Raw genomic sequence first — 25,354 nt, forward strand, 5'->3', positions numbered from 1 at the left:
AAACTCTCCCCCATGGCCAGCTAAGAAGAGAAGGGACAGGATCCCTAGATGAGCAGCCTCCCTGAGCGTCCTTTCTGGTGCAGACACGATCTCCCTCATCATACTATTCCATAAAGAATTACTGAGATTTTGTCAGGACCTGTGTCAAGTCCCTGTTGTTTTTTCTTATGATATTGTTAGTGCTGACTGGAGCATACAACGCCTGGGGACAGATGCTCGTGCATGTTGGTTTAATTAAGCTTTGAGCATCCAGATTACTGAGTCCCCTAATGTAAACCAAAACATGCAGCCGCGGGAGACAGAAACAAGGGGTGATTTGCACACTGGTGACAATCACTTCCCATAAGAGCCTGCTGTAACATGCAGTATTGGGGTCTGCAGGTGCAAGCGTAGGAGAGTTACAGCACAGGAACAAGTGAAAACACTGCTGCAGAGGCTCTGGAAAACAGAGCTGGGGTGAACGAGTAGCAGAGGGAAAGGCACCCCACAGAACAGAGAGTAGGAGACCTGAGCATTACAAAGGGTAAGACACCTAAGGCGCTGTGCAATAGGACCTGTGCCCTTGTCTTTCCTCTCTGAACACGGGATTTGAGCTCGAGATCTTGCTGGTTTTACCCTCAGGATAAAGAATTTTACATTCTGTGACTTCAGGGCAAACACATTCTCAGACTTTGCTCCCTTCTAAGCCCCGGGAGTTTGTTGTGACTTGCCAGCTCCTAAATCATTTAAGTGTTTTTTGGGGCTACAACAACATAATAGAAGCTGGTTTTGTAACCTCAAAAGCAACATACACTGGGGGGGAAAAAGTACAAAAGCTAATTTTTAGTACTTGCTGAGACCTTTGTCCTATATGTGATCTGTCTAGCAAAGAGCAACAACTTTGGACTTTCGCAGCTGCAGGAATGGTGGACCTGACTTTGTCCTGACTAGCAGGGAGGGTTGACTAGTTCAAGATTTTTAGAAATGTATTTCTTAAAACACGTTTTTCCTTTGTTGTTCTTGGAACTCGGGAAACAACAGAACTTCTGAAACCCTTTTTGCCCGTCAGAAATAGAAACTTCTTATAGATGGGTATAAAAGCTACACAGAGAGAAAGTCTGCTCTAGGGCTGTGCCGTTAACACAGGTTTGCACAAACTTTCTGAACCTGATGGACTGAATCACTTTTGGTGAAGAGTAAGCCCCTGAAGGAGAAGTTATCCCCTGCACGCTGTGATAGTTTTGTGAAGCACTCGTGTTTCTTGTGTTTGCGGTTTGTTTGATATGATTCCCTTTCTGGAAAGCAAAACAATTTGACCAGTATGGAAGGAGAAAGCGTCAAGTCCAGGGCTGCGTCTCTGTTGGTGTTTGTTGTGCCAGATTGCATGGTTTCTGTTTAGTAAGGAGGTCTGTACATTTCGTGTGTGTGTATGTGATCAGGTTTTCTGGAAATGCAAAGCTCAGGCTGCTTAAAGGGGGCAGGACCTGCCTGGTTTTGAGCTTTGTGCTTCAATGGTTTCTTTCCATTTCGTAGCAGTATTCTGCTTGCCCTGCTGGCGAGCTTCACGACGGCTTGCTTGGACTACTCACCATCTTCTACCAAGTCCCTTCCCTGGAAGGGGCAGCATACTTTGCCAGCAGCATATTCTGGCTTGTTCTTCTGCAGTGAAATGGGGCTGATCTGTGGGCCCCCTCTCATACACCTCTGTTAATATTTTTCTGGATTATTAGTTGCCCTTCCACCATGCTTGCTCCCTCTGGTTTCTCGGGAGGAGTTCCCCTGTTTGCAGCCACTTTTCTAAGCATGTTGGTCTCATTTGGTGCGTTCAGCCAGTTCGCTGGGTCATGCCAGTAATCTGGAGTCTCTCTGTCTTCTCATAGTGGTATGAGGCGAGCTAATGAGTTCCTCATTGAATACAGCTGCAGGGGGGACACCTTGCTCCCAGGTGACCCCACTTTTCATATTAAACATCTGAGGAATTGAGAGGTGACCTTTTTTGAAAATGAAAGGTGCAGTTACTGAAAAATCTTGAAAGACCCAGCCTGTCTGTGCTGTGGAAACAGGTGATGTCTCGCTGCAAGGTGAGCACTGAAGGTCCTCCTGCAGATAAAATCCACCAAACAGTGGGAGGCACAATTTTGACAGCAACATGTCAGGTTTTGTGAGTTTGCTGGCCTTTCCTTTAGATGGAAACTTCAGAATTATAAAGTTTGGGCTGTGAACTGGACTAGGCTCAACAACCTTGGAGGAGAGCAGGGCTAAAGAATTTTGCCTCTAGAAGGTAAGTCCCTGGTTAGGAATAATTGATCAACTCTCTGGCTCTGTGAGTGATTTTGCTATAATGGTTTCATGGCATCAGGCATGCTGGATTATGTATAGAATAACTACAGTGCTTTTGGGGCTTCTCTTACTGCAACAATCAGCAAAAGTGACAGAAGTTAAATTCCTGGTCCGCGTTGCCCTGTGGCTTCACAAACCTCCCCCCTCTATTTTCTCCTCTCCCTGGAGTGGAGAGGGACTGATACAAGTCTACATGGAGATGTCTTTCTCTCTGCACACAGTATTCAAATAGGACGGGTGGAGTCTTCTTTTTGTTACCTCTCCGAGAGATCTCTAGTGAGATTCTGATTTCCCTGGTAAAAGATTAGTGGGGAGAACACAAACTCCTTCTCGAGTGCTCAAGGTACTGAAGACTTTGAAGAAAACTGGATGGCCAGAGCTCCTTTTCTCCAGCTTAACCCCACTGTGGTTCACCTGTATCTCTCTGTACTTACTGGGTGTTCTTCAGCCAGGCTCTGAAATCTTTGCCAAGTGATGGAGAGGAGCTCTTTAGAGCCTGGAGCTTGCAACTAAAGGCAAGAAACACTAATGAATCTAAATGCTTACTAACCAGCTCCTCAACAAAGGGGCAGGTGTTGGTGTACAAGACGCCTTGTGCAGTGTTAAATCTGTCTGGAAAATGCTTGAATTTTGCTTCCATTTTCTGTATTTCTCTTGGTTTACTGTTAGATCTCATCCTCTGCTCTGTATGGGATCCCTCCTGTGTTCAGGCACCAGCCGTGCTCTGCTGCCAGTAGATGGCGCAGTGGGAGACTGGCAGCGCTGGGCAGGGAGCAGTCGCACACAATAACAAATAAAATCAGAGGAAGGATCGGAAGAGGCCTTCTCTATACTCTGAAAACATCAAGGCAATTTTGCCAGTATCTTAATTTCCGTTCTCAACTTGCTTTCAATTTTTCATGAAAAGCTCACAAAAATGTAATTTGTGCTGCATTTTCCTTACTTTAGTTTTGCCTTTAAGAATCAAAGGCCGAGTAAGGCAAACTGTGATTCTTCTGAGAGTCGCGAGATTAGATCTAAAAGGAAAGAGAGAGGTTAACTTGATTTTAAAAAAAATATTTGAGCTTTCTGTTGCATGAGAGTTCCTCAAATTTGAATTTAGGAAAAGGAAGAGACAACTGGAGATACAATGTGTTATGACAGCAGACACTTGTGTGATAAAAACTGAGGGAAAATGTGAGGCGTAGCCAGGAACATTTTTCTTTGCACAGGAATGCTTTTAAATGAAAGAAGGAACTGCGTATAATGCATACAGCAATTCAATTTCTTGGTAGTTTTACGTGTACATCTTCATTTCCAGTGATATATGTTATGTCGTGTATTGCTCTCATACAAATCGCTAGACTTTCAATAAGAGATTCAGTAATTATCTGAAGAGCTTCATTGTGTGGGTAACCCTTAACCCTTAAAATAATGCCAGTTCCTTTGTTTAGCAACGATAAGAATTTGCTTCATATAAGATCTGGTTAAATTGAATTAAAATCGACTTCGAGTTTAAGTAGATAATTTTACTTTCTTTTGTTCCACGTCTCCTGAATGTCTTCTCCTTTAGCTTTATCGTCAATGCTCCTTTTTTTTCTGTGATAAAATGTTAGTGGGATTCCAGGCTGTGATTTTGCTTCAGACCGAACCAAGTCAGTAAGCAGATGTGATGTGATTTAACCGTGGCAACTTGCTGGCTCCAGGAGGATTTAGCGAGTGAGAGCGGTCCGGTATTAGAAAAACCCATATGGCAGTGGAGACGTCGCTGTCGGAGTCAACTCGAACGGTCATTTTAGAAGCACCAGCTGAGAACATCACTGCTTGTTATGTGGTGCGTGGGACGTTATTTACTATACCTGTGGTCCTGCCATCTATATGATTGTCTTCATGAATGCAAATGGGCCAGCTCTAATGTTAATAATAAACCTAAGAAATTAAATTTAAAAAAAGCTGCCATAAAACCCCGTTGCTTTTTCTGCCCATGGAAACATTCCCACATACTCATTAGCTTTGCAGAATAGTGCTTTGTTCGAGAAAAAAAGCCCAGCCAGCCAGCACGTGCAGTATGCAAAGATGATGTATCTTGTCAATATAATTTAGTGCACTATTTCAGGGTAATTTTATCAGACCAGTACAGCTGCATATGGTAATCGCTTCACTAAATCTTTACTGCCTAATGCAGGGGAAGCAAGAATTACCCTTGCGTTGCAGCCCCTCCTCGGACAAAATCCCGTGTGGATGGAGGCCCGGGAGGTCGGTGCGGCGGGAAGGAGGCAGTGCTGGCCCGGTGCCTGCCGTGGGTATCGCGTCCTCGTGGCGTGGCCGAACGGCAGCGTGCCCTTCGCCGCGGCGCTGGGCTCTGCAGAGGCTGCTCTCGGGAGAGCTGTCGCTCGCAGCCCCGCAGCTGCCATCACCATGGCAACGTTCCCCGAACCCCGGCGGGGAAGAGCAGAAAAAGAGAGCCGTGGCTGACTTGTCATAATTTAATGTTTCACCTTCCCTTTCTTCTCCATCCCCACGAGCCCTTGAAGCATGGTGCGCTGGGGACCGTTCACCACACAGGGAGGCTTTCACTCTGACAAAGAAGGCGTTTTCATGTTGGATTATGGACGGGCAGTAGTAACGTGATCAGGGCTTCGGTTCAGCGACCCAAATAAAAGGTGATGCAAGGCGTTTGCCATCCGGACTCAAGGCATTTACCATCTTGAGGGAATGTGTTTGTCCTGTTTTGAATATAAGTGGAAATAGATATATAATTACATGTGGATTTGTACCCTGAACTGAGGCTTTGATCTCGAGAGGCTTTGGCAGGGAGACACTGTGAGAGGAGATGCTGTAGCTCCTTCCAAAGCAGCAGCACGTGGGTGCTGGGAAGGACCGAGTGAAATGAGGAACTGGACGTGTCTGCTGTGTTGACAGTGCCACTTGCCGGTGCGGGCAAGCCCATCTCTTAGCGGGCTGATCCGACGCCTTCTCCCATGCTGTTTGCTCCCTTGTGCTGGTAACATCACTTGTCTGCTTCCAGTGAATGCACTGAGGCATCTCAGACTCAAATAAAAAACCCAAAAAAACCCTAAGCCCACCCCCCAAGAAACAAAAAAAGTCTAAAAATATGGTCCAGCAATAAATGGATGGCAGGGCAGCTGCCTCTTCTAGTGCTCTTGTGTCGCAGCTTTGAGACCTTGGGCTTCACGGCCGTGAGTCACCTGAAAACTTGGTTTGTTAACTCCCATGCGTGTGGGAAAAAACAGTGCCAAAAAAACCCCGCCGAGCTCCTCCCCAGGCCTGTTGCCAGCATCACAGAGAACGTGGGTGTGCTTTGGGGAGTGCATGAGCAGCTTCAGGAAACCCAGTCAGAAACAGAGCGCCCAGCAGCAGCGGCAGAGCAGGGCACTGCCCGATTCTGTACGAGTTTGATCTCGTCTGCTGCTTTCTCGCGGCGCTGCTGGTAAATTCTCCTGAATGGCGACCGCAAAGCCGGCTGCGGAGCCTGCAGTTAGGTGTTGATGCTGCCCGCTGCTCGCTTCATCTTGCTTGTTCAGGTTTTGCTTTACATGATTTCAGTTTGCAGAACGTATCGGAAGGACTTTGAAAGGAATCTCAATTGGTTTGCCTAATGGAGCAGAGGAGTTGAGCGGTGCTGTGTCCCTCTGGAAATCCCACTCTCAAATGGGGCTCCATTTTTCCCCTCTTGAATGGGCTTCTTTCGGCAAACGTGTCTGCAGTCCCTTGGTTGTTCAGCAAACTTTCTGTAGTTCTGATCTTGTAAATTGGCTATTTCAGGTTCTAACTCTGTCCTTTCATGGTTTGGGTTTTTTTTTCAGGCTCATCCGTGTGCATCACAGACGAATAGGAAACACGAGACTCTGCAACCCTTGCAGCTGATGCTTCCTTGTTGTTTTCATGGAAGGGAATTGTTTTTTTGTTGTCCCTGAGCTTTTCATTTTTTAAAAGGTGCTGATCTGCTGCACGTCAACATGTCTTTAAGCCTTGTTTGAAGTGTAAAAATAGTGCCAGTGTGGTGTAAAGAAAAGCAAGCACAAATAGCACTCAGCAGCCTTAACTTGGAAAAGATCTTAATTTAACACGATAGTGAAAATACCAGGATCATGTGAACTGTGCCTATAAGAAGGCAGAGATGCACAGACAATTTCTGCGCGTATCTTCTTTCCCCACAGGACACGGCAGTGAAAATCACAGTCCTTCAGAGGGGGTTTGCTGCTCTTTTGTGGGGATGGGTAGCGAGCTACTCACGCTGGTTATACAGCTCTGGGGCAAAGATAAGCTTAGAGTGGTTGACCTGTGTTTGCTGGGATATTTCTGGATTTATTTTTCTTCACCATGTTTAAAGCTGTCCTCCCTAGCAGAAATGCATGGTTTATTGTCATTTGTGTCCTTCAGACAAGGGCAAGTAACATTTTCTAGGTCTTTGCATGGCTCTATTTTCCCTGTATCTGCTCTTTGTTCTGGAAAGGCAGAACGTTGCTGTCACAACTTCAGAAATGTGGATAAAGCTTAATCCACAGCCACTTCACTGAACAGAGGTAGGATTTAAGCCGTAGCAGCTGCTGTGCGGCGTCAGACTGAAGGTCTGTGGGGACCGCGGTCTCGGCTCGGGAGATGCCTCAGGAGGACAGCAGCAGGGCGCGCGTGCATCTGGCCTCTCCTTTATACTTTCCCAGTCCCTTCAGGCACTTGGACTTGGGATGACCTAAGCTGGGCATGGGGGTTTTTTTATTCGATAACACCTGCTGGATTCCTCTTCCCTGAGCTGGTCCTCAAACATGTGCCACCAGCTTTTATGCTTTGTAGCTGCCTTTGGCAAGCTCAGCTAACCACTGCATGCTTGGTTGGGGTCTTTGCGTCCGCCACCTTCGCTTGATGCCCACTCACAGCTCTACCAACGAGGCAGGACTCTGCTCAGGACTCTGAACGTCTGTCACATCCCCTCTCGGTCCTCTCTTCCCACAGAGAAGCATCCCAGCCTATTTAACTTCTCCATATTTGGAGATTGTTCTGTGCATCTGTCCTTGCAGTCTTTACCAGCAATAAAACATTGAAGATCGTGAAGTGACCTGTATTTTGGTATCTTCAGCAAGAAAAATTCTACCTTGAATTTTCATGGGATGAGAGAAGGTTCTTGCCGCCTACTAATGGCAGCAACCTTGTTCAGGTGATTGCAAACTTCTCTGCTTCCTTAATACTGGAGCTTTGGCAATTCTCTTCATCTGCTCATGTAAACTTACCTCCTTTCTCCTGGTCACTGCCAGAGGCAGGAAATTCTGGAGGGTGCAGCCAGGCTGGAGGGGGAGAATGCCCCTTGTCAGGAGAGTGGGGCACTGCTGCGGGCACCGCGTGGACCTGGCAGCTCCTCATGAGCAGGATGGCAAAGAGCTTCCTTGAGGCTTCTGGGCTGAACTGCAGCAGCTCAGGCTCGGCCTTGGAGGAGGACGGGTGCAGCAGCGTGACGTTGGCTGCAGCCGTTGCTGAGCAGCAGCAGGAGCTGCAGGAGACACCCAGAGCAGCCCTGTCGGGGCTCTGCATCCAGCACGTCGTGTGTACGCGCGTGAGTCGCGCGGGTGCGACTTGCTGAGAACCACTGTTCCTTTGATGATTTTTATGTTTATTCTTGGACACGCTCTTGTTAGTGCAATCTCATTAATCTCCGAGTGGGACCCTTCTCTCTTTCCTAGCTCTTGGAATATTGTTTCTATTAAGCAGAGCAATAGAATGAACATTGTTCAGCTGACTCATGTGAAAAGAGAAAATAGCATTTAGTAAATGAAGCTGCTCTTCCCACTCGCTGTTTATATGCTCTGTGATGGGATCTGTTAGAACGGGGAGGCTTTGATTTAAAACCGTTTGCCTCAAACCTGCCATGGGATCCGAATCTACTTGAGTCGGGAAAACGCAGATCGCAAATCGCGGTGTGTGCGAGTACCCGGCGGGTGCTGCGCGGGAGCGTTAGCCGCTCCGCCATAGCTGTGCTCTGCGAGGAGACGACCCCTTTCAAAAGCAATCAGGAACAGTATAATTAAAGCTTGCTTCAGATTGGAGCATTTATTCAAACTGCAGTGCCTCGGAGGACCCGGTGGCAGAACTGCATGCTGCACTATCGCCTTCAATATTTAATAACCTTTCCTCTTTGAGATCTCTTAAAGCTGTGCAGGAAGGTTCATGCCTGTGTGAATTTCTGGCTGGGTTTTGTTTTATTCTTTTCAGTTTGAATGCCTGGAGGGCAGCTGGAGCTAGGGCAGCATGAAATATTGATCACGAAACAGTTCGGGCTAGTGCAAAGGAGGCCTGGTGGGAGGAGGTGTGCTGTGTTACAGCGAGCGTGAAATAGTTTGCCGAGGTTTAGGTAGTTGCAGAACTGCTCAAAAATGTAACGCTTGTGTTTAATTTCGATGAGCTTGGCTTGTTTGCTGAATTCTGGGCATTTGTTTCCTCGCTCGTGTGTTTAGATTGCATGCTGTGTGGGTTTTCTTCTACATTTGCAGAGACTGCGGCATCTAGGTCAAATCTAGATTATCCCTTTTTCCATGGAAGAACTACAGGCGAGGCGATCTCGGCACTCGGGGCCCACCCTGGCTGCTCTGCTGGTTTTCCCTGTGCTCTGCAGGGCCCATTGGATTGTTCCCCTTTCTTCCTTGGTTTTTTTATTTTCTTAAATGGGAAATTCTGAGCTTGGAAGCAGGCGGCTGCCTGCAGACGAGCCTGTAATACGTCGATTGATATGTAGGATTTTCTGCTGCGGTGATGCCCTTGATCTGTGTTAGGTCTCTTTAATCTTAGAAACTTCACTAGAAGCTCACTGGGGCTTTTAAGCTGACTCTAAAGGCATGTCCAGGTCTCATTTTCCATTCATTTGAGTTTTAATTTATTAAAATCTAATCAAAAAACATGTGAATTAAACATAGTGCAGCAAAGATTTCAGTACTTCCCGTAAGACAAGACAGGACTCTTGGTTTGGATGAATGCTCTGTTTCTTTTTGTGGAAGTCCCAGTTTCAGAAGCTGCCAAACCAGCTGCCGCGCTGGGAGGAGGGGACCACCGATGGGCTCACCAAGCACCCAGAGCTGTGCAGGAGGATCTCTCATGGTCCCAGTGGTCGCTTCCACCTCGCTGGTCATACCAGAAGAAGTGAAAGGGGCTGTGGTAAAGCAAACAGCAAGGAACTCTTGTCACCGGAAGCAGCCATAGAAATATATATGCTTTCCAATGTTCAGGAGTTTTGACTGAATTTCTTGTGTTGCTCAGACTTTGTTTTCCAGCCTTTTCCTTTCTATCCATCCTCCTAGCCCTTTAGTCATAATTTCACTTGCCTTCTTTGTTTGTCTTCACCTGACCTTTTGGAGGATGAAGCATAGAGGAAGAGGCAGAGGTATTGAAAGAGACATGGAGAGATTGTTGGTGAGGACTGGATGAGGGGGAATAGTTTTAATTTAGAAAACCCCAAAGCCTAGAAACACCTCTTCTTTCCATTTTCAATGTAACCTTGCTTTATAAGTATCTGCTCTTGAATCTTTACTTTGCTCGTGGTCTCCTTCCCTGCGTGCACACATTGTGAGGGCAACACGTGCTGCCGCTCGCTCCCTGCCTATGCCCTGCCCTGCCTTGTCTCCTTGGGCAGCTCTTCTGGCAGAGGACAGTCTGTTCCGTAGCACGTCCTGCATGATGCCTCTTGCTCTCGCTTGGTCACTAGGCACTGTACTAACTGATGACAAAATCGATTCCTTGGGGGTCTGCTCTTCAGAGCATCACTTTGAAAATCGTCAGCAAAGAAGCTTTTCTGCCAGCCTGGCTTCCTATGGCTTTGTCCAACGCTGCTGATGCCCCACAGTGACGACAATCGGTTTTCTTCTTGCGACCGCTTCACTGCCAGTGCTCTGCGATGTTCCTCATCGTATTCTCCGCTCCTTCCCTTGTGTCCTGCACACATCTGCACCTTCTCATCCCGCTGAAATACCACCAGATCCTTCTGGTATCCTCTACCTGTGTGGCTTGGCACGTGGTCTCGTGTGGCTGCGCCTGGCTAGGAGCTTCACATGTGCTGGTTGGGGTTTGGAGATCAAAGAAGGCAGATGGCTCTTGAGCTCATTCTGAAGCGTTTCCAGCAATGTCACTCTAATTTGAGGCTTGCTCTACCCTGCTGTTGATTTTTCCTGAAAGATATATGGGCTTGCCTCTTTGAGTCTTCCGTTCCTCTGTCAGATGTGGTTGAAGCTGGCTAGAGATTCAGCAGATAATCAGGGCAGTCTCAGGAGGTCAGGCTGGGACGGGGTTATCTTCAGTCTAATTTCTAGGGAAGCCAGGTTAACCAGAAGTGAAACCCACGGAAAGGTGGCAAGAGAGGTATTGTTTTATTTGTGCCCGTAGGAGGAATGATGCGGGGCACTGCGATTCTCAGGCTTGTTGACCATGTCCTTGCAAGATTTGCCACCGAGTGCTGGAACTACCAGCTTGCTGGTGTGTAGCTTTTGGTTTAAGTTCAAGCTGAAAGCTGTTCACTGGTGGTTGAGCTTCAGAAAGGTGATGCGTGTGAGCAGTTGGATCCTTGCTGAACTACATATGAAAATGAGTTGGATGTTATCTTGGGTACAGAGGGCCGAAAGAAAGTAGAAATCCTGGATGCACAGATCTTCCTTTGGGGTTTTTGGCATGTGGGTCTCCTGTATTTGGCCATGGTTTTACTATTGTCCTCCAGCATATAACAGAAAAGTAGCTTTTGCAACATGATAATCTGTGTAGAGTAGCTGCTAAATTCAGGAATAAACTTGACAATGGAAATTTGATTTTTAAGTTGTTTTCTTCATTTTACAGTGCTTAAAGTTCTTGAGTTATGAACTAGAGGTGGGGGGAAGAGTCAGAAAGGTACCTTGAGAGAGGTAGTGCTCTCCCAGTGTTCATGTACGAGAATGGGGGGTGTTGGTAGGACACCCTCCAGCATCCTCGTTTGTCTTGTGCATGATTCTGACCCGTTGCTCACAACTACACAGTGCAGAGCACACAAAGTGGCTGTGGAACGAGGAGCTTGTTGCTCTGACAGCCTCCTCTTGTTTGTAGATTTGAAGGGTCCGTGGTTCTGGAAGAGACTGCAAGACCATCAGGCAGGCAGCTTGCCTTGGCAGTTCAGCATCACTGGTGGGCTGCCCCGCAGTTCAAAAGAAAAACACCGAGCCAGAAAAACAATGAATTTAAAAAATATTTGTAGCCCGCTCCCTGGGAGAAGTTGGTTCTTAGCTTTGGCTTTCTTCTGACTTTTGGGAGGAGCTGCCTTTGCGGCACTTAGGAAGGTCCTCGCTAGGAGTGAGGTTATCCAGTTATGACAACTTGATTTGAGGACGGGCTTTGCATTAATCGTTCACTGCTTGCGTGTAGCCCAGGGGCCTGCCTCGGCTGGGTGACTGGATTTGGAAGGCTGCTGTTTGTAGCAAGTGTGACGCTTCTTGCTGTGAAGCCAATTTCTGCAGCGATGCAGCTGATACAACATCGGGGCAATCTGTTACAGCACCTTTCTTCCACGGATGTCTGACTGGTGTGAAAAATAACCACAGCACGAGACCTTCCTCAGGAGCATGCCTGCTTCAAGCACAAGGGAGGAAAAATCAAGACCTTGTTCTGTATCTAAAAACAATTCAAAATGTTTTGGGGAAAAACTGACAGAAGTGAAGCTTTGTGAAGTCTTTAGAAGCCTGCACAGATTTACCATGTGTGGTTTTTTTCTGGAGATCCCTGCTAATCCTCAGACAGCTGTTTAACTGCAACATGGACCCCGTTGTTCCTCATTTCTATTCGTATTAAATTAAAAAAAGAGAAGTTGGCGGTAGGTTTTTACCCAGTTAACATGTTTACTGTCCATATGTTCCTTGCAAGTACGTTTTGTGACACTTTAAAGGTCTCAAGCAATCCAAGTCTTCACTTTTCTTTAAAAAAGGACACAAATTACTTCAATACTCTTTAGATGCTCAATTATGTTATGCTAGTTGCTGATTCTGTCAAATCCATACAGTTTCTGAATCTGTTATGCCCTCAGATGTGGAAATGCTGGGTTTCTGTCAGCCTTTACACACTTTGGGTGAACTCCAGGCCCTGTGCAAGTCGTTTTTAGCTTGTGGCTTCAGGAAGCCCTGAGCTTCTCGAGAGCTCTGGTGCCCTTTCTGTAGCAATGTTGTTGTGTTGCTTTGTGATATGCAGGTTGTGTAGAACTGAAACTGCAATTATAATGGAGTGCACTAAAAGGAAATAGTAAGAACAGCATATGTGATGCAGAGGATGCTGCTTTCCCTCAATCTGTCTAATGATTTCGAAGAAGAAAGCAGGAAAGTGTTATATATTATTTTCTATGCATGCAGTGTTGAGATTTCCAGTACCAGTCCACTGTTCACCATTTAACTCGTGCTTTCCCTGCCTGCCGGTTCTGTTTGGTCAGTACAGCAGTGCTGATTTTCTGCCATGGTTACAGGGACGGCTTCTTGTGCTTCCTGCTCTTGCCCTTCCTTTCGCTATCCCGTGTCCTGCCTCGCTTCCCCAGCTCTTCCCTTCCACCGCTCAGATGGTCTCTGTTCCCACGCCCTCCTTCGGAAGGTGGCTCCTGGAAGGTGCTGGGGTCTGGTAAGGAGCACGCTGCCTTCGCTCACCTTGCACGTCTGGAGTTGTTCCCCTGGTTGCTCGCTTTGCTTCATTTGCCTGTGCTTTGCTGTCCAGGATCATTTCCCTCCTCCTCTTCCTACCAACAAAATGCAATGTACGGTACCCAATGCGTTGGGCTCCTTCTGCTTCGTGGCTGTATGGGACTTAGCAGCTGTGGTTTGGCCTTCACCGTGCTAAAGATCCACCGAGTGGCACAGGGTTTAGGGTGATTTCATCGTGTTTCGAGGACTGGTTTCTATCTTGGAATCAAATGTTGGATGTTGTAGGCTTACAGTCATTTGGACACGATAAAATACAAGTCGAGGGATGGATTGGCTCAGCCTTCCCTCGGGTGTTTGGGCAGCATTGCGTAGGGTCGTGGCTTTGCTCTGGCGTGCTAGAACACGCGTGCTTTACGGAGCATCACACGCAGCAGTGAAGTGGTGGGTGCTCAAGCAACTCCCAGGCTCTGCCAGAGCCACGTGAATCATGCGTGTTGTGAACGGGAGATGTGCCACACAAGCACAGTGAGGCCAAAGGAGAGCGAGGAGGGGTTACTCTGACAGGTAGGAAGAAGAGTCGTCTGCTTTGCAGGGGTTTGGAACCCAAAGGCTCCATTTCCTCTTGAATTTCGAGTGTGTAGGGAAGAGCAGCCCCTCCCATCTGCTGCGCTGCCTGCTACATATAGTTTTTCTTGGCCACATATCAGGATTATCAGTAAAGCTGTCGAGAACCTTTGACATCAGCTTCGTAAGGCGAATATCATGTTGGAAATTGCCTCAGGTAATTAATTAATTCTTCTGTAAATAGAAGGCTTGATATGCATCAGTGGTGCTGTGGGATGTTTCTCAAGAGGGAAATAAACTCTCCAGCAGGGCCCATAGCGAGCAGCAAAGCGCTCTTCGTATGCAGGAGGCTCATTATCCTTCCAGTTTAATTTTACAAGGAAACAAAAATACAGTCTCCATCTTGGCGGGTTATATTAGCGGGAACGTACGGCTGTTGACGAACCCCTCAGGGACGCGCGTGTCGGCTGGAGCGCTCGGGTGAACACGCCTTGCTCTGGTTGCGGGGCAGAGGCAGCCCAAGCTGCCCAGCCCGGCTGAGCGCTGCCGTGCTTCGTCGTGCGCGGGCTCTGCAGCTTAGGAGTCGGAAGCAAAGCACAGTCGTGTCGGCACTGCGAGCAGTCTTCCTTCACCGAGTCCCAGAGTGCTTCTTTGCACGGGGCGTTGGAAGGAGAAGTCCAGAACGTGGGGTGGTTTCTGCCTGTGGTCTCTCCAGGCACACAGAAGACTCGCAGCGGTGCTGGCAGAGCTGGCCTCCCATCCGCCAAGCTGGGAGGAGATCACTTGTTTGGCGTGTTTGCTTGCTTCTCAGCTCACGGCCAGAATAGATATTCCCCAAAGTGTTTTCAAAGCAAGCTTTTCTTAGAGCTAAAGCTGTTTCTCAATACACTGGGAAACGTGGTGTTTTTTCAGTCATGTTTTACTGAATTTGGTTGGCATAGAGAAGTCACTTCCTTTAAAATAAAACTAATGTATTTATGGATTTCAGCGGAATAGGAGGAGTACAGAAAGGAAAAAAATGTCCTCCTTTTTATTGCTAAAACTGTCTTCTCCACTGACTCCTAGGTTTGGAGGGGCACTTTGGCTCGCCTTCGCTATAAGAGGACAAAGGCTGCCCTCACGATACTCAAGTATTATCGCCGCTACAAAGTGAAGGCCTACATCCGTGAGGTTGCACGACGCTTTCACAACGTGAGGCAAATGAAGGATTATGGCAAGCACGTGCAGTGGCCCACTCCACCGAAAGTACTGCGCCGGTTTGAAGAGGCACTCCAGACCATTTACCATAGGTACAAAGAAAACCTCTTGTCTTTTCGGTCTGACCTAGAGCAGTGAACAAGCTACTGCTTGTTCCATGAAAGTTGGAAAAATGACTGAAGATCATTAACTGGACGTCATAGATGAAGATGTGGCTTTTGGTACCCTTGACCAGGCAAATAATTATTCTGTTTCAAAGATTTAGTCAGGACAGACATTGTATTTCCTTCCCTGGCCCCTTTCTGGTTGGTTTCAAAAGAAAAGAGCAGCTGCTGTTAGATGAGGGGAGAGAAAAGGAAGCTTTTCGACTTCATCAAGACTTCGTACAGTAAGTTAGTACCTTTCTGCAATAGAATAAGCAATATTCTACTCTCTATGCATATTCTGTGTGCAGAAGAGGTATTTATACCTTTATTCCAATCTCCTAATATCTAAAAGCTAGTAACTTTTTCTCTGGTAAGTTGTCGACAAAGAAGTTATGACTCCAGTTTGAAAAATGGTGACTTATGAAAGTCACTGAGCAGGAGGACTGTTGGCTGGGTGGGGCCTCTGGAGATCTGCAGTCCAGCCGTCTGCTTGGAGGGGGATTACCACCAGCACTAGATCAAGTCAGCCTTGGTTTTTTCCCGCAGCTGACTCTTGAAAGCCGTCCACAACTGATCTGGGTAGAGAGTCCTGCTTTCTGAATAAGCTCAATTATCATAACTATGAAATTTTAGTTGCTAGAAGACTTTTCACAGCATTAATCCTGGAGACCTGATGTTGCTGCTGACGGCTGGAGCATGCTCTGGAGTAATGGATGGGCTGCCCTGCCCTGTTTCGTGTTACAGTTGGTCAGGTTTCAACTGGAGGGCCAAATTCAGCTATTAAAGGAGACTGATGTTGTAAATGAGCCAAAAAATGGGCTTGCAAAAACTTTATTGCAAACAGATGTGCCAGTAGCTGGCTTCTGGGTACAGGACTAGAAGTCTACCAGCCAAACTTGTTAGGAGTCAGAGATAAGTGACTTTAAAATGATAACGCTTCCAGCTTTATGAATGCAATGGAAAGACTTCTTTTTGCCCTGACATTTGTAGTCTGGGGGTGTCCTTGTTGTGCTGCTCTGGCAAAAGTAGTCCTTATAGTGTGTGGTGCAGACTATGGCACTGATTCGGGCGTCACGTGGCAGGTGGAGAGCAGGTGAACTCATCCGGAGCGTCCCACCAGAAGTCCTACCTCAGCTGAGGGCCAAGGTTGCTGCCATGGAAGTGCTGAAGGGTCACAGAGCTGATATTGGCCTGCAAAGAGCGTGGGAGGGTAATTACATCGCACTGGTGAGTACAAGTGAAGTGATCAGTGCCATGCCTGGGGCTTAGGATGCTGAAAGGGTGGAGATTTGAAAAAGTAACTGTTGGTTTCTTGGGAGGGAGACGTACTTTGAAATTTCCTCTGTAAGTGGGTTTGTATAGTTTCAGAGTCTTTGGCTTCTACTGCGCTAGGAGTGATTTTTCTGAATACTAAGCCTGGCGTGAGCATCACAAGCAGCATTAAAAGATAATGTGCAATGCCATCAGCTGGCTCTTCAAATGGCCGAAGCTAGGAAAGAAGTCGATGTAAAACTAACATTCTGGATATAATGGGATGTTAAGAAATACCATAAAATGAAAAGGAACAAAGAAATTCTCTCTAGGCAAGTTGCATTGCTTGCTTTTACCCCGTCCTTCCTTTGAGCATTTTGTTTTGTTAAGGCTTTTTTTCAGAAAGCACATAAAACTCCCGATGCTCTGCCGCTCTCCGGCGAGGCAGAGGCTGGAGGAAGCCCTCGGATGAGGTGTGCGGCTGCAGTCCGCTCTGGCCTGCCCTGACGTAAGGCAATGCCTTTCTCCGGTAAGCGAGAAGAGTGAGGTGCCTGTCTTTGCTCTTTCAGCAGCCGGATAACGCTCAGACCACGGCCTCTTTCATCCCTGTCGCCAATGAACTGAAACGGAAAGACAAGTACATGAACGTTCTCTTCTCCTGCCACGTCCGCAAGGTAACCGGCTTGTGCGTGGTCTGCAGACACCGGGACTGGGTGGGGACACTCCTTGTGGTCGAGATGAAAGCTTGGGAAGCCAAAGGTGAGGAGGCGAGCCTGGGGAGGCTTTAACCGACGGCGGTTGGAAGGAGCCCTGTGCTGAGGAGCAGCATCAGTGAGGTGGTGGTGGGTGCGTAACTCCGAGCCGGCTGCGCCGCAGGGTGCTTTGTGCCAGGGGCGGCTGCGGCCTCCGCATGTCGCAGGCGTGAGTGGATTCCCTTGGTCCTGGGCAGCTGCTGTGGATCAGACATCTTTTGTAGCAGAATGGGTTTCTTGTTAAACTGGTTGGAAGGTTTAAAGAACTAATTAAAAAAAGTGCTTGCATAAATTTTTATGGGAAGTTCATAATGATCTAAATCATGCTGGTTTTAAATGTCTGTCAGGAGAGGACATTTTGAATTTTACAAAGTCAACAGACAAAAGCAATTTCAATGGCCGGCCGGGGCTGCTGATGTTCAAGGGTTTTTAAGAAGCTATATTTTCCTTTTATTTCTAAAAATGTGCTATTGCAATTGGTCCCCACTTGCCAGAAGTGGAGCATGTGCGTGATTATTGATTATGAGTCTGCAAATATTGTATTTAACAGTAACAACAAAATGCATTTTGCAGCATAAAAATTCATTTTGCAGCATAAAATCTCACTTTATAACAAAACTTCTTTGCTAGTGGTAGTGAGTTACATTCTTTATGAAACAGTGATGAGTGTGTATAAAAATAGAAATCTCTTATTGCTGTCCAAACAGACATATTTCAGCGCAGTATTCTGTTATTTGTAACAAGTTCTCTTCAGTAGTGTGGTTCGCTCGTTGAATGAGCCGCTAGAGTGAGCACCGGTTTCTGTCGTCAGGATTAGAGGAGCATCGGGTGAGTCTGTACCCACACCTCCTCCTCACAATCTCGCTGGAACCTCCGTTAGGGACGAGGAGATACAGGAGGATTTCGCCCTGGCTTTTTTCACTGTAGGCTGAAAGCGAAATAATTCCTCTTCTAACTCATTTAATGCACTAGTTCCAGGTTGTTGCTGTTTCTAGCTAAACTGGAATAATTGTAAAAATACAGTGTTCAGCTCTTAAATATGAGATCATAGGAATTGTTGTTTTGAATGGGAGTGGAATGACGGTGAGGGGAGTTCCTCGGGAGCGGTGTATAATATATGTGTACCTGCTGTGGGAGTTTAGTTTTGCTCACTGTTATGCAACTTTTAAGCTGTTAAGTCCTCCTGTTTCTCTCGCTTGCTCCCGATTCAGCTGTGAAGGACAATCTGCTGGGCAGGCACAGGGGCGGGCAGGGTTCTGAAGCACAGCTCCATACCTGATCCCGGTTAGTAACGGCAAGCGCAGAGCTCCTGACCACGGTTTGCGTTGTTTGTGGAGTAGGCAGAAAGCCTTGAGCGTGCGAACAGGCCTTGCTTCTGTACATCCTGTCGCTGTCTTCACTTGTTGGAAAAATCCGTTTTCTGCTGCGGTTTGTTGCGTCGGTGTCCCAGCGCTTCCATCATAAAAGCTCTCTGGAGACAGAATAGGTGTTACCTGTCATAAAGTGGATTTCTTCCCGAGCCTGAAAGGCTGCTTTCAGAGGTGAAGAAAGCTGTAGCTATTTTAGGTGTTTAAAAATGTAGCTCGGCTGAAATCAGAAAATACTGCAGAGACTGCGAGGTTAGAGACTTGCGGTCTGCTGTGTTTTAAATGCTCTTGTAGCTTTTTGGATCTTTTTAAAGGTTAAATTGTTGGTCGCTTGCTTCTATCAGAGAGGTCAGGCTTAATCCTCTGCTTGCCTGCCCAGGTAGGGATACCTTTGCGTGGGTTCTGAAATCACTGGTGAAGGAAGCAGATGCATGAGCACGGCAAGGCTACGCGGAGCCGAGCCGGCCTGCAGCCGCCGCAGAGAGATGTGCCCGGAGCCGCGGGGGAACCGCTGCGCACCCGCAGCCCGGCTGCGCCCCGCTCTCTGGAGGCGTCAGTACCTCTGCTGCTCTGCATTCCTAAGGAGCTGTGTTAGACAGAAAAGGTGTAGCTGAATTCAGTGAAAACGAAGACCTTTGGGTCTTAAGGAAGCAAATAGGAGCACCTCTCCTCCGACAACTGGATAAATTCATCTCAGCGTTGCTGTTGGGGACAACACTGCAGCTTTGCAAGGGCCTTAATGATGAGTGCAAGCCCAGGGATTTCAGTACATGTCCATGTTTAAACTCAAAAGCAACTGACCCCTTTCAAATCCATGCTTGGGTGTAATATCTTTTCGAGTGAACCATGTCTCTTCCTGCTTGTATGGCCAAGAAATGTCCAGGCAAGCTTGAAGTGAACAGAGGGGAGAAGACAAACAGTCCTGAACTTTGAAAGCTAACAAGGCAAAGATTTGACATTTCATGATTTACCATTTCACTTTCCAACCCATGCACTGCTTGAGGTGACTGTTGTGCCTTAAATTTGAACATGGGATTTGCAGACTAAGCAACAGTGAAAACTGGTGTGGAGCCAGTGAGCGACTCCATGCTTTGACTACAAGAACCCAGTCTTCACCCTGAAAACAGCATTAGCCTTTTACTCTTCACATAAAACAATTTATCTCCTAAGCTGTCTTTTTAAAACAAAGATGTTTCCCTTGTCTGAAATAGAAGCTGTGGTATTCTGCCTCTTACCCAAAAAGTAACAGTAGCCTGAGGACCAGCTTTCAGTGCCACAGGGTGGGGGGAATGTCTTCTGATGCCACATTCTTCCCTTTTCTTTTGTAAAAAATAAATAAATAAAATCAGCTGTGTTTTTTTTTTCTTTTAGCCTTATCCTTCTTTAACTTCCCTGTGTGATACCAAATGTCATCTGCACAGGGGTGGCACTTGGCGTTAGCACGGCCAGGCTGTCGTGGGGGTCAGAGCACTCGAAAGGGAGCAGCTTTCACTGCGGGAAGTTTGTCGGATTCCTTATGCTAAGCCTGGTTCGTTGTGGATTTGCAAAGTGGCTGTTGCTGGTTGATTCTCAGCAGAACTTTGGCTTATGCAATCCTTTAGCAGGGGGCTGAAGAGTGAGTTACATAAATGAAAATGTATTTAATTACCAGTTGATTTCATTGCTTCCCTTAAATAATGTTCTGCAACAAAGCACCGGTCGCCAGAATAACGTTGCTCACCTTCATTCGTGGTGTGTGTTCATGATTCAGCTTATTTGAGGATTCTTGAGCAAACAAATGTGGTGTTTCTGCTGGTCCCTTAGTCAGGCCGAAAGGCGTTACAGGTAACAAGAGTGCGCTTTGGTGCCTTGAGGTGGATGTTGTGTTTCTGGAGCAGCATCAGGGCTTCTGTGGCGGCTCTCAGTAAGGTACCGAGTCATCAGGCCACGTGTGCCGTCGTTCTTGGCTGTCAGCAGCAGCTCTTGAACATTTTCAGATAATTGCAGTCTAATACACTTATTTCCTTGGAAAGAAAAGAAATTAAAAGAAGAAGTATTGGGCAGCTTGAATAGACACAAGTGAAGTCTGGAGTTCGTGTATTTAAAAATGCTTCTGCGTAGAACGTATCTTATGACCTGTAAGATATTTGCTAACCGCCAAATTCTTTGAGACAGATTTTGGGTTTTTTTAGCTGCTGATTGACATTCTGCTAGTGAAGTCAAGGCAGTAATACCAACTCCTGCCAGCCAGGGAACTGCTCTTGAAGAATTGATAACTGCTGCTGAAATCTTCTTTAGCTTGAGTGCGTGGGGTCTTAATTGCAACAGCTTGAGATGAATAATAACGGGTGAATCTGTTTGGACCGGAGCTCTGATAGCTCTTTTTATAGAAGGCCTGTGAAGAGACGTTGAAGCCTCGCTGATGGGAGGTGCATGTGCTCGCTTCCTCGCAGGAGGTATAGCTAGGAGCAGGTCATTGCTGCCTATGGAAAAGTACATCTGTTCCGAGCAATGTGGTGGTCTTCACTTTTTCAAAGGAAATTTTCAAGTTTTTTACCTTGGAAACCAAGTGGATATTTCCTGCATATCACCAGGTTTTGTTGTATCACCTAGGAAACAACAGTTGCTCCCTTTTTTTGTTGATTTTATATTTCAGAGGAAGGCTTTTCTTCCCACTTTCTCCATGTCGTTCGTGGCACCAAGCTCCTTTGAGAGGACAATCTCTTCCAAAGCCCCATGCCCTGCAGCGTCTGCAGACCCAGGGCAGAGACCTGAGAAGCTCATCTGCAGGTTTTTCTGCTATAGGCTAGGCTTTCGTTTTCCCTGTAAGCTAGTCAGGAAGCTAAATTAAGACTGATTCACATTTGGATCGACAAAGATATAAATAAAAAATGCCCAGAAGGTGCAGAGAACACAATGCTAGGAAGGGCTGTTCTCCGGGAGGGTAGAAGCTGTATCTGAGAACAGAAGGCCTGTCTCTGCTCCTACAAAATCAGAAGAATAGTGGCATTTGCAATGGTGCTGGCGTTTGTCCGAATCTCTTCTGTGCATGCTTCCCAAAGTGACAGTTTACTGCTAAAAACACAGCATGTATTATTTACATAAATATGCCGTGAGACACCTGAAGCAAAGCGATTGCTTGGAAAGAGCTGAAAAGAACAGGAGTTCCAGGGCAGCAAGACTTTGCTTCTCACATGAGATAAGCTGCTGGACTTCCCCTTCGGCACGTCTCTTTAGCTGTTCAGCTGAATTTGTTGTTCACTGCGAGCGCTAAAAACAGTGGGTAACCACCAGAAAGAAGTGGAATTTAAAACGTGCTTGTAGAACTACTGCAATATTATATCGGTTTGTCCCCGTGGGCTCCGTGCTGGAGGTGGGCACGGACAACAGGGAGGACGTCGTGATGGGAGATGGGAGTAGCAAGTGGGATCATGGCAGTGAACACGTGGTGTGGTCAGAGACTCTTAAAAAAATAAACCAAAAAGACATGTTTGGGAGCCAGGGCCACACAGCGTCAGATCTGAGGTCAGCGTGGGGCAGGTCACACCTCACAGACTGGAGAAGCCTTTGCTTGAACTCCAGAGGTGGGGAGCGTGGCGTGCTGCAAGCTGCACGGCCAGGGTGCGGTGTGAGGAGCCTGTGCTGCTCCGCTCAGACGACTCCCTGCGTAGCACCAGGCACCCCTAGCCCGCTTTCTTTGGGCCAGTCAGTGTTTCATAGCCTTGGTGGTTTTTTCTCCCATTCATCTGCTTCCTAAAAGAATCCCAGTTACTCAGCATCACTTCCTATGAGATTTTCCAGGCCCTCAATCGTTTCCTTCGCCTTCTCTGAACCCTTGGAGCCTCCTTCGCGTTCACCGTTCCCGCGCTGTTCCAAGGGAGACCCTGGCACCCGGGACGTTGTTCCCCGTGCTGGTCTTCACCGCGCGCTGACGCCTGGCTTGTTTGCAGCCACCTCGCGTCTCTGTGCCAAGATCTATCCAGAGCTGTCTAAATTCATCTTCAGTTACTTTTTCTGTGTTGGGGCCGTTAATTTAAAGCTGTCATTTAGCTCTCTAATTAGCATTTTTTGCCTTTATCTGCTCTGAACTTTGCCACTCTGCTGCGTGTTGACTGAGAATATTTAAGTTCTCCTGACTTCACCTAGGAAAATCCTATTTATGTTCATCCACCTCATCACGTCTCACCCTTGTCTACCCTTCTCAGTTGATTCATAAGTATCTCTGGGACTGCGATACACCGATGACTCCATTCTTACCTCAGTGAAAAATACTTTCTACTTTGTATTCTACTTTGTCACTTACTTTTGACAGAACTTGGCGGCTTGCCTGGTGAATATTTAGCACCCAGCCTCTTGGGGCATCTGAAGGTCTAGATGGCATCAGGTGTTCTCCTTTGGTGTAGCATTTCTTGGACAAATTAATTGTAACGTTAGCGCGACGTGTTTCCGCTGTGACAACCGCACTGGCTGGAGCCGAACGCTACCAGCAGCCTGGAAGGATATTTGTGATGAGTTGTGGGATGGGGGGAGTTGAAACGATCTCTGTTTAGAAAGGAGATACGAATAAAGGCCTAATCCCAGGGGATAAAACACTTCTCTGGAGAGACTGTGATTTTTGTTTCCTGCTGTAACGTGATCCTTCCGCTTCTGCTTTTGTAAAGATTCACACGAGTTCGTAAGGGGGGGAATAGTCGTTCATTAGCTTCAGTCTTCCTGGGTCTTCCCAGATCAGATGTTACTGTGAAGGTACAACGTTTGGTATCTTGTATCCTTTGAATGAGTACATTTTAATAAACAGTTGCATATTTTTACAATAATTTTCCAGAAGTTCTTCTGTGGCATTTGACAGCGGTTTTGGGGACTGAATTTGTCAGGTACTGGAGGGATGCTATTGCTGGAGACCTGATTGGTGGCAAAAAATAAACATCAAGTCAGAGCTTCAGAATACCTAAAATTAAGGAAAATTAAATAATTACATGACCACTGTATACGGCTTGCTGCTAGGCCATGTCTTTTACTTTGTGTCATTGGCTTGTGCCGAAACAGTCTGTTCTTCCACTGTTCTTACTACATGGTGTGTGTACTACTGGGTGTATGAACTCCCCAAAGTACTGGGATGTGGGGTTGTGCCCTTGGCTGTTTTCAGCTGTGCTTGCCGAGGGTTCACATACGGCTGTCTCCCAACGGTTAGTTTTTACCTTATCAGAACTGTTACGTCTAATTGGTATTTAAAAAAAAAAAAAGTTTTCGGGTTGATCCACACAAAAAATGTAAATACATTGCAAGATGGAGGTCATTTCCCCATCCACTCAGTACCTGGCCATGCAAGCACTATCCCAGGTGGGTAGTATTTTGAGTTCAATTTGAAGTGAACCAACTTCTTGAGTATGCCTAAAATTCTTCTGTGAGGGTGAGGACATACATAGACAGATAATCTCTGCCGCTGTTGACTGCCAGTGAGATTACAGGTGATAATATAGAGGTTTGCCTCAGCAGGCAACTAATGGTTCTTCACTGAATTATAGCGTATATCCATAATTGGTCTTAAATTTACAACTGTGGAGCCCAGTGGCAACACTAAGATATGAAGATATTAATGTTTCCCAATGGCGACACTAAGCCGTGTTTGCTGAGCTGCCAGAAACTGTCGGAATATTTCAGATGCCGTGAAGTCTGTTTTCTTGGTAGCGTATGGGCTGACGAAGTGGCTGAGTGGGTTAGGTGGGAAGGGACCTCCGGAGGTCGGTGGTCCGACCTCCCGCTCTGAGCAGGGCTAAATTCAGAGTTAGACGAGGTTGCTCAGGCTCTCAGTCAGCTGAGTTCTGAAAATCCCCGAGGGTGAAGGTTACACGGCCTCTCTGAGCCCCGTCCCAGGGCTGCCAGCCTCCAGGGGAGATGCTTTTCCCATAAGTCCAGGTGGACTTTCTGCTGCTGCACCTTCTGCCCGTTGTCTCCTGTCCCTTGGCTGTACTTCTCTGAGAAGTCTAGCTCCATCTCCTCGGTACCCTGCCTTTGTCAGAGGGTACAGTCATCTAGAGATTAAAACACCTTTCCCTCTGTTTGGAAGCCAGTATTAGAGTTGTGTGAAGCGCACTATAATTTTCTTAAAGTACCTTGCAGGAGTGGGAGTCAGGAGACTGGAGTCCAGATTCAAAACAACCTGAGAATGGTACAAGCATGTACAAAACCCAAAACAACTAAATATCTCGCTCAGTGATCAGTTAGCTTCAGGGGTGCCCAAATGCCTCTGGGCGCTTTCTGGTTTGGTCTGGAACTTTGCGGGCTGCTGTAGCTCTGCTCTCCGCGCTCCTGGAACAGCCCCAGACAGCATAGCTGGGCAGGGACCTCCTGTTGAAAGAATTTCTTTTTGAGGAGCTTGAGCTCACTGGTGATCCTTTGACATCCTTGCCCTGAATACCATGTCCTTAACAGAATGCAAAGTCAGGTTAAAATGAGTTGAGTGATGTCCGCTTCCGTAGAAAAATCTGCTGCTCACAGTGCGGGTCTGGCCCAGCTGAGCTGAGCTCACAGCTTGCTGCTGCTGAGCAGAGCCGCCCTGTTTTCGTCCTCTGTTCGTCTTACCCAGAGCCGCATCCCCTTCCCCTCGCCGTGGCTCTGATGCTCGCTGTGCCCTGCCCTCGCCGAGTTCTCAGAAAGGGCACCGTTTTGTCAGGGTGGTGGGTTGACAGGGGTGATGAGCCAGCTCAGGGTATGGGGCTGGCACCTCCTGGAAGGGCCGGCAGGACGTTGCTCGCAGTGGCTGTGAGCCAGACCAGACTGGGTGTGCTCTCGCTCTGCCTCTCTTGCGTGGGACGGCGGAGGGTTGTGTTCAATTCCCCTCGCAGCCTGAGGGCACTCCAGCTCCGGTGTCTCTTCTGCTTGCCAAGGGATAACCTTGCCTTGCTCCCACCAGCTGGTTGCCTGGGTCCCTGCGTATGGGTCTGGCTCTCCAGGGCTCCTTCTGTGCTGTTCAGTCTCTTCTTCCTTCTCGCAGAATGGCAGGACTTCAGCAAAACCCGCCGAGCGTGCCCGTACTCAGCTAACACATCCACCAACGGGCAGGGCAAGGAGTGTTGTCCGCATTTCCCACTGCTTGGGCAAGTTGCTTACCTATGTCCAGATGTTTTAAAAAAGGCAAATGGGAGCTGCTCACATTTAGGATG

At 47.3% G+C, this 25,354-nt stretch overlaps 1 protein-coding gene across 4 annotated transcripts in view; it reads left to right on the forward strand.

The window, feature by feature from the left end:
- The window catches only part of MYO1D (myosin ID), a 170,349-nt gene that overhangs the window by 75,443 nt on the left and 69,552 nt on the right, over window positions 1-25,354 (forward strand). For 3 of the 4 annotated variants that reach the window (XM_075443750.1, XM_075443753.1, XM_075443752.1), the window contains exons 17-19: window positions 14,565-14,788; window positions 15,925-16,069; window positions 16,663-16,767. In XM_075443750.1, coding sequence (XP_075299865.1) covers window positions 14,565-14,788; window positions 15,925-16,069; window positions 16,663-16,767 — 474 coding nt within the window. The remainder of the gene's footprint in view (window positions 1-14,564; window positions 14,789-15,924; window positions 16,070-16,662; window positions 16,768-25,354) is intronic. The other variant, XM_075443751.1, reaches the window with a different exon arrangement.

This window comes from Opisthocomus hoazin, chromosome 26, assembly GCF_030867145.1.
Source record: "Opisthocomus hoazin isolate bOpiHoa1 chromosome 26, bOpiHoa1.hap1, whole genome shotgun sequence".
Lineage (NCBI taxonomy): Eukaryota > Metazoa > Chordata > Aves > Opisthocomiformes > Opisthocomidae > Opisthocomus > Opisthocomus hoazin.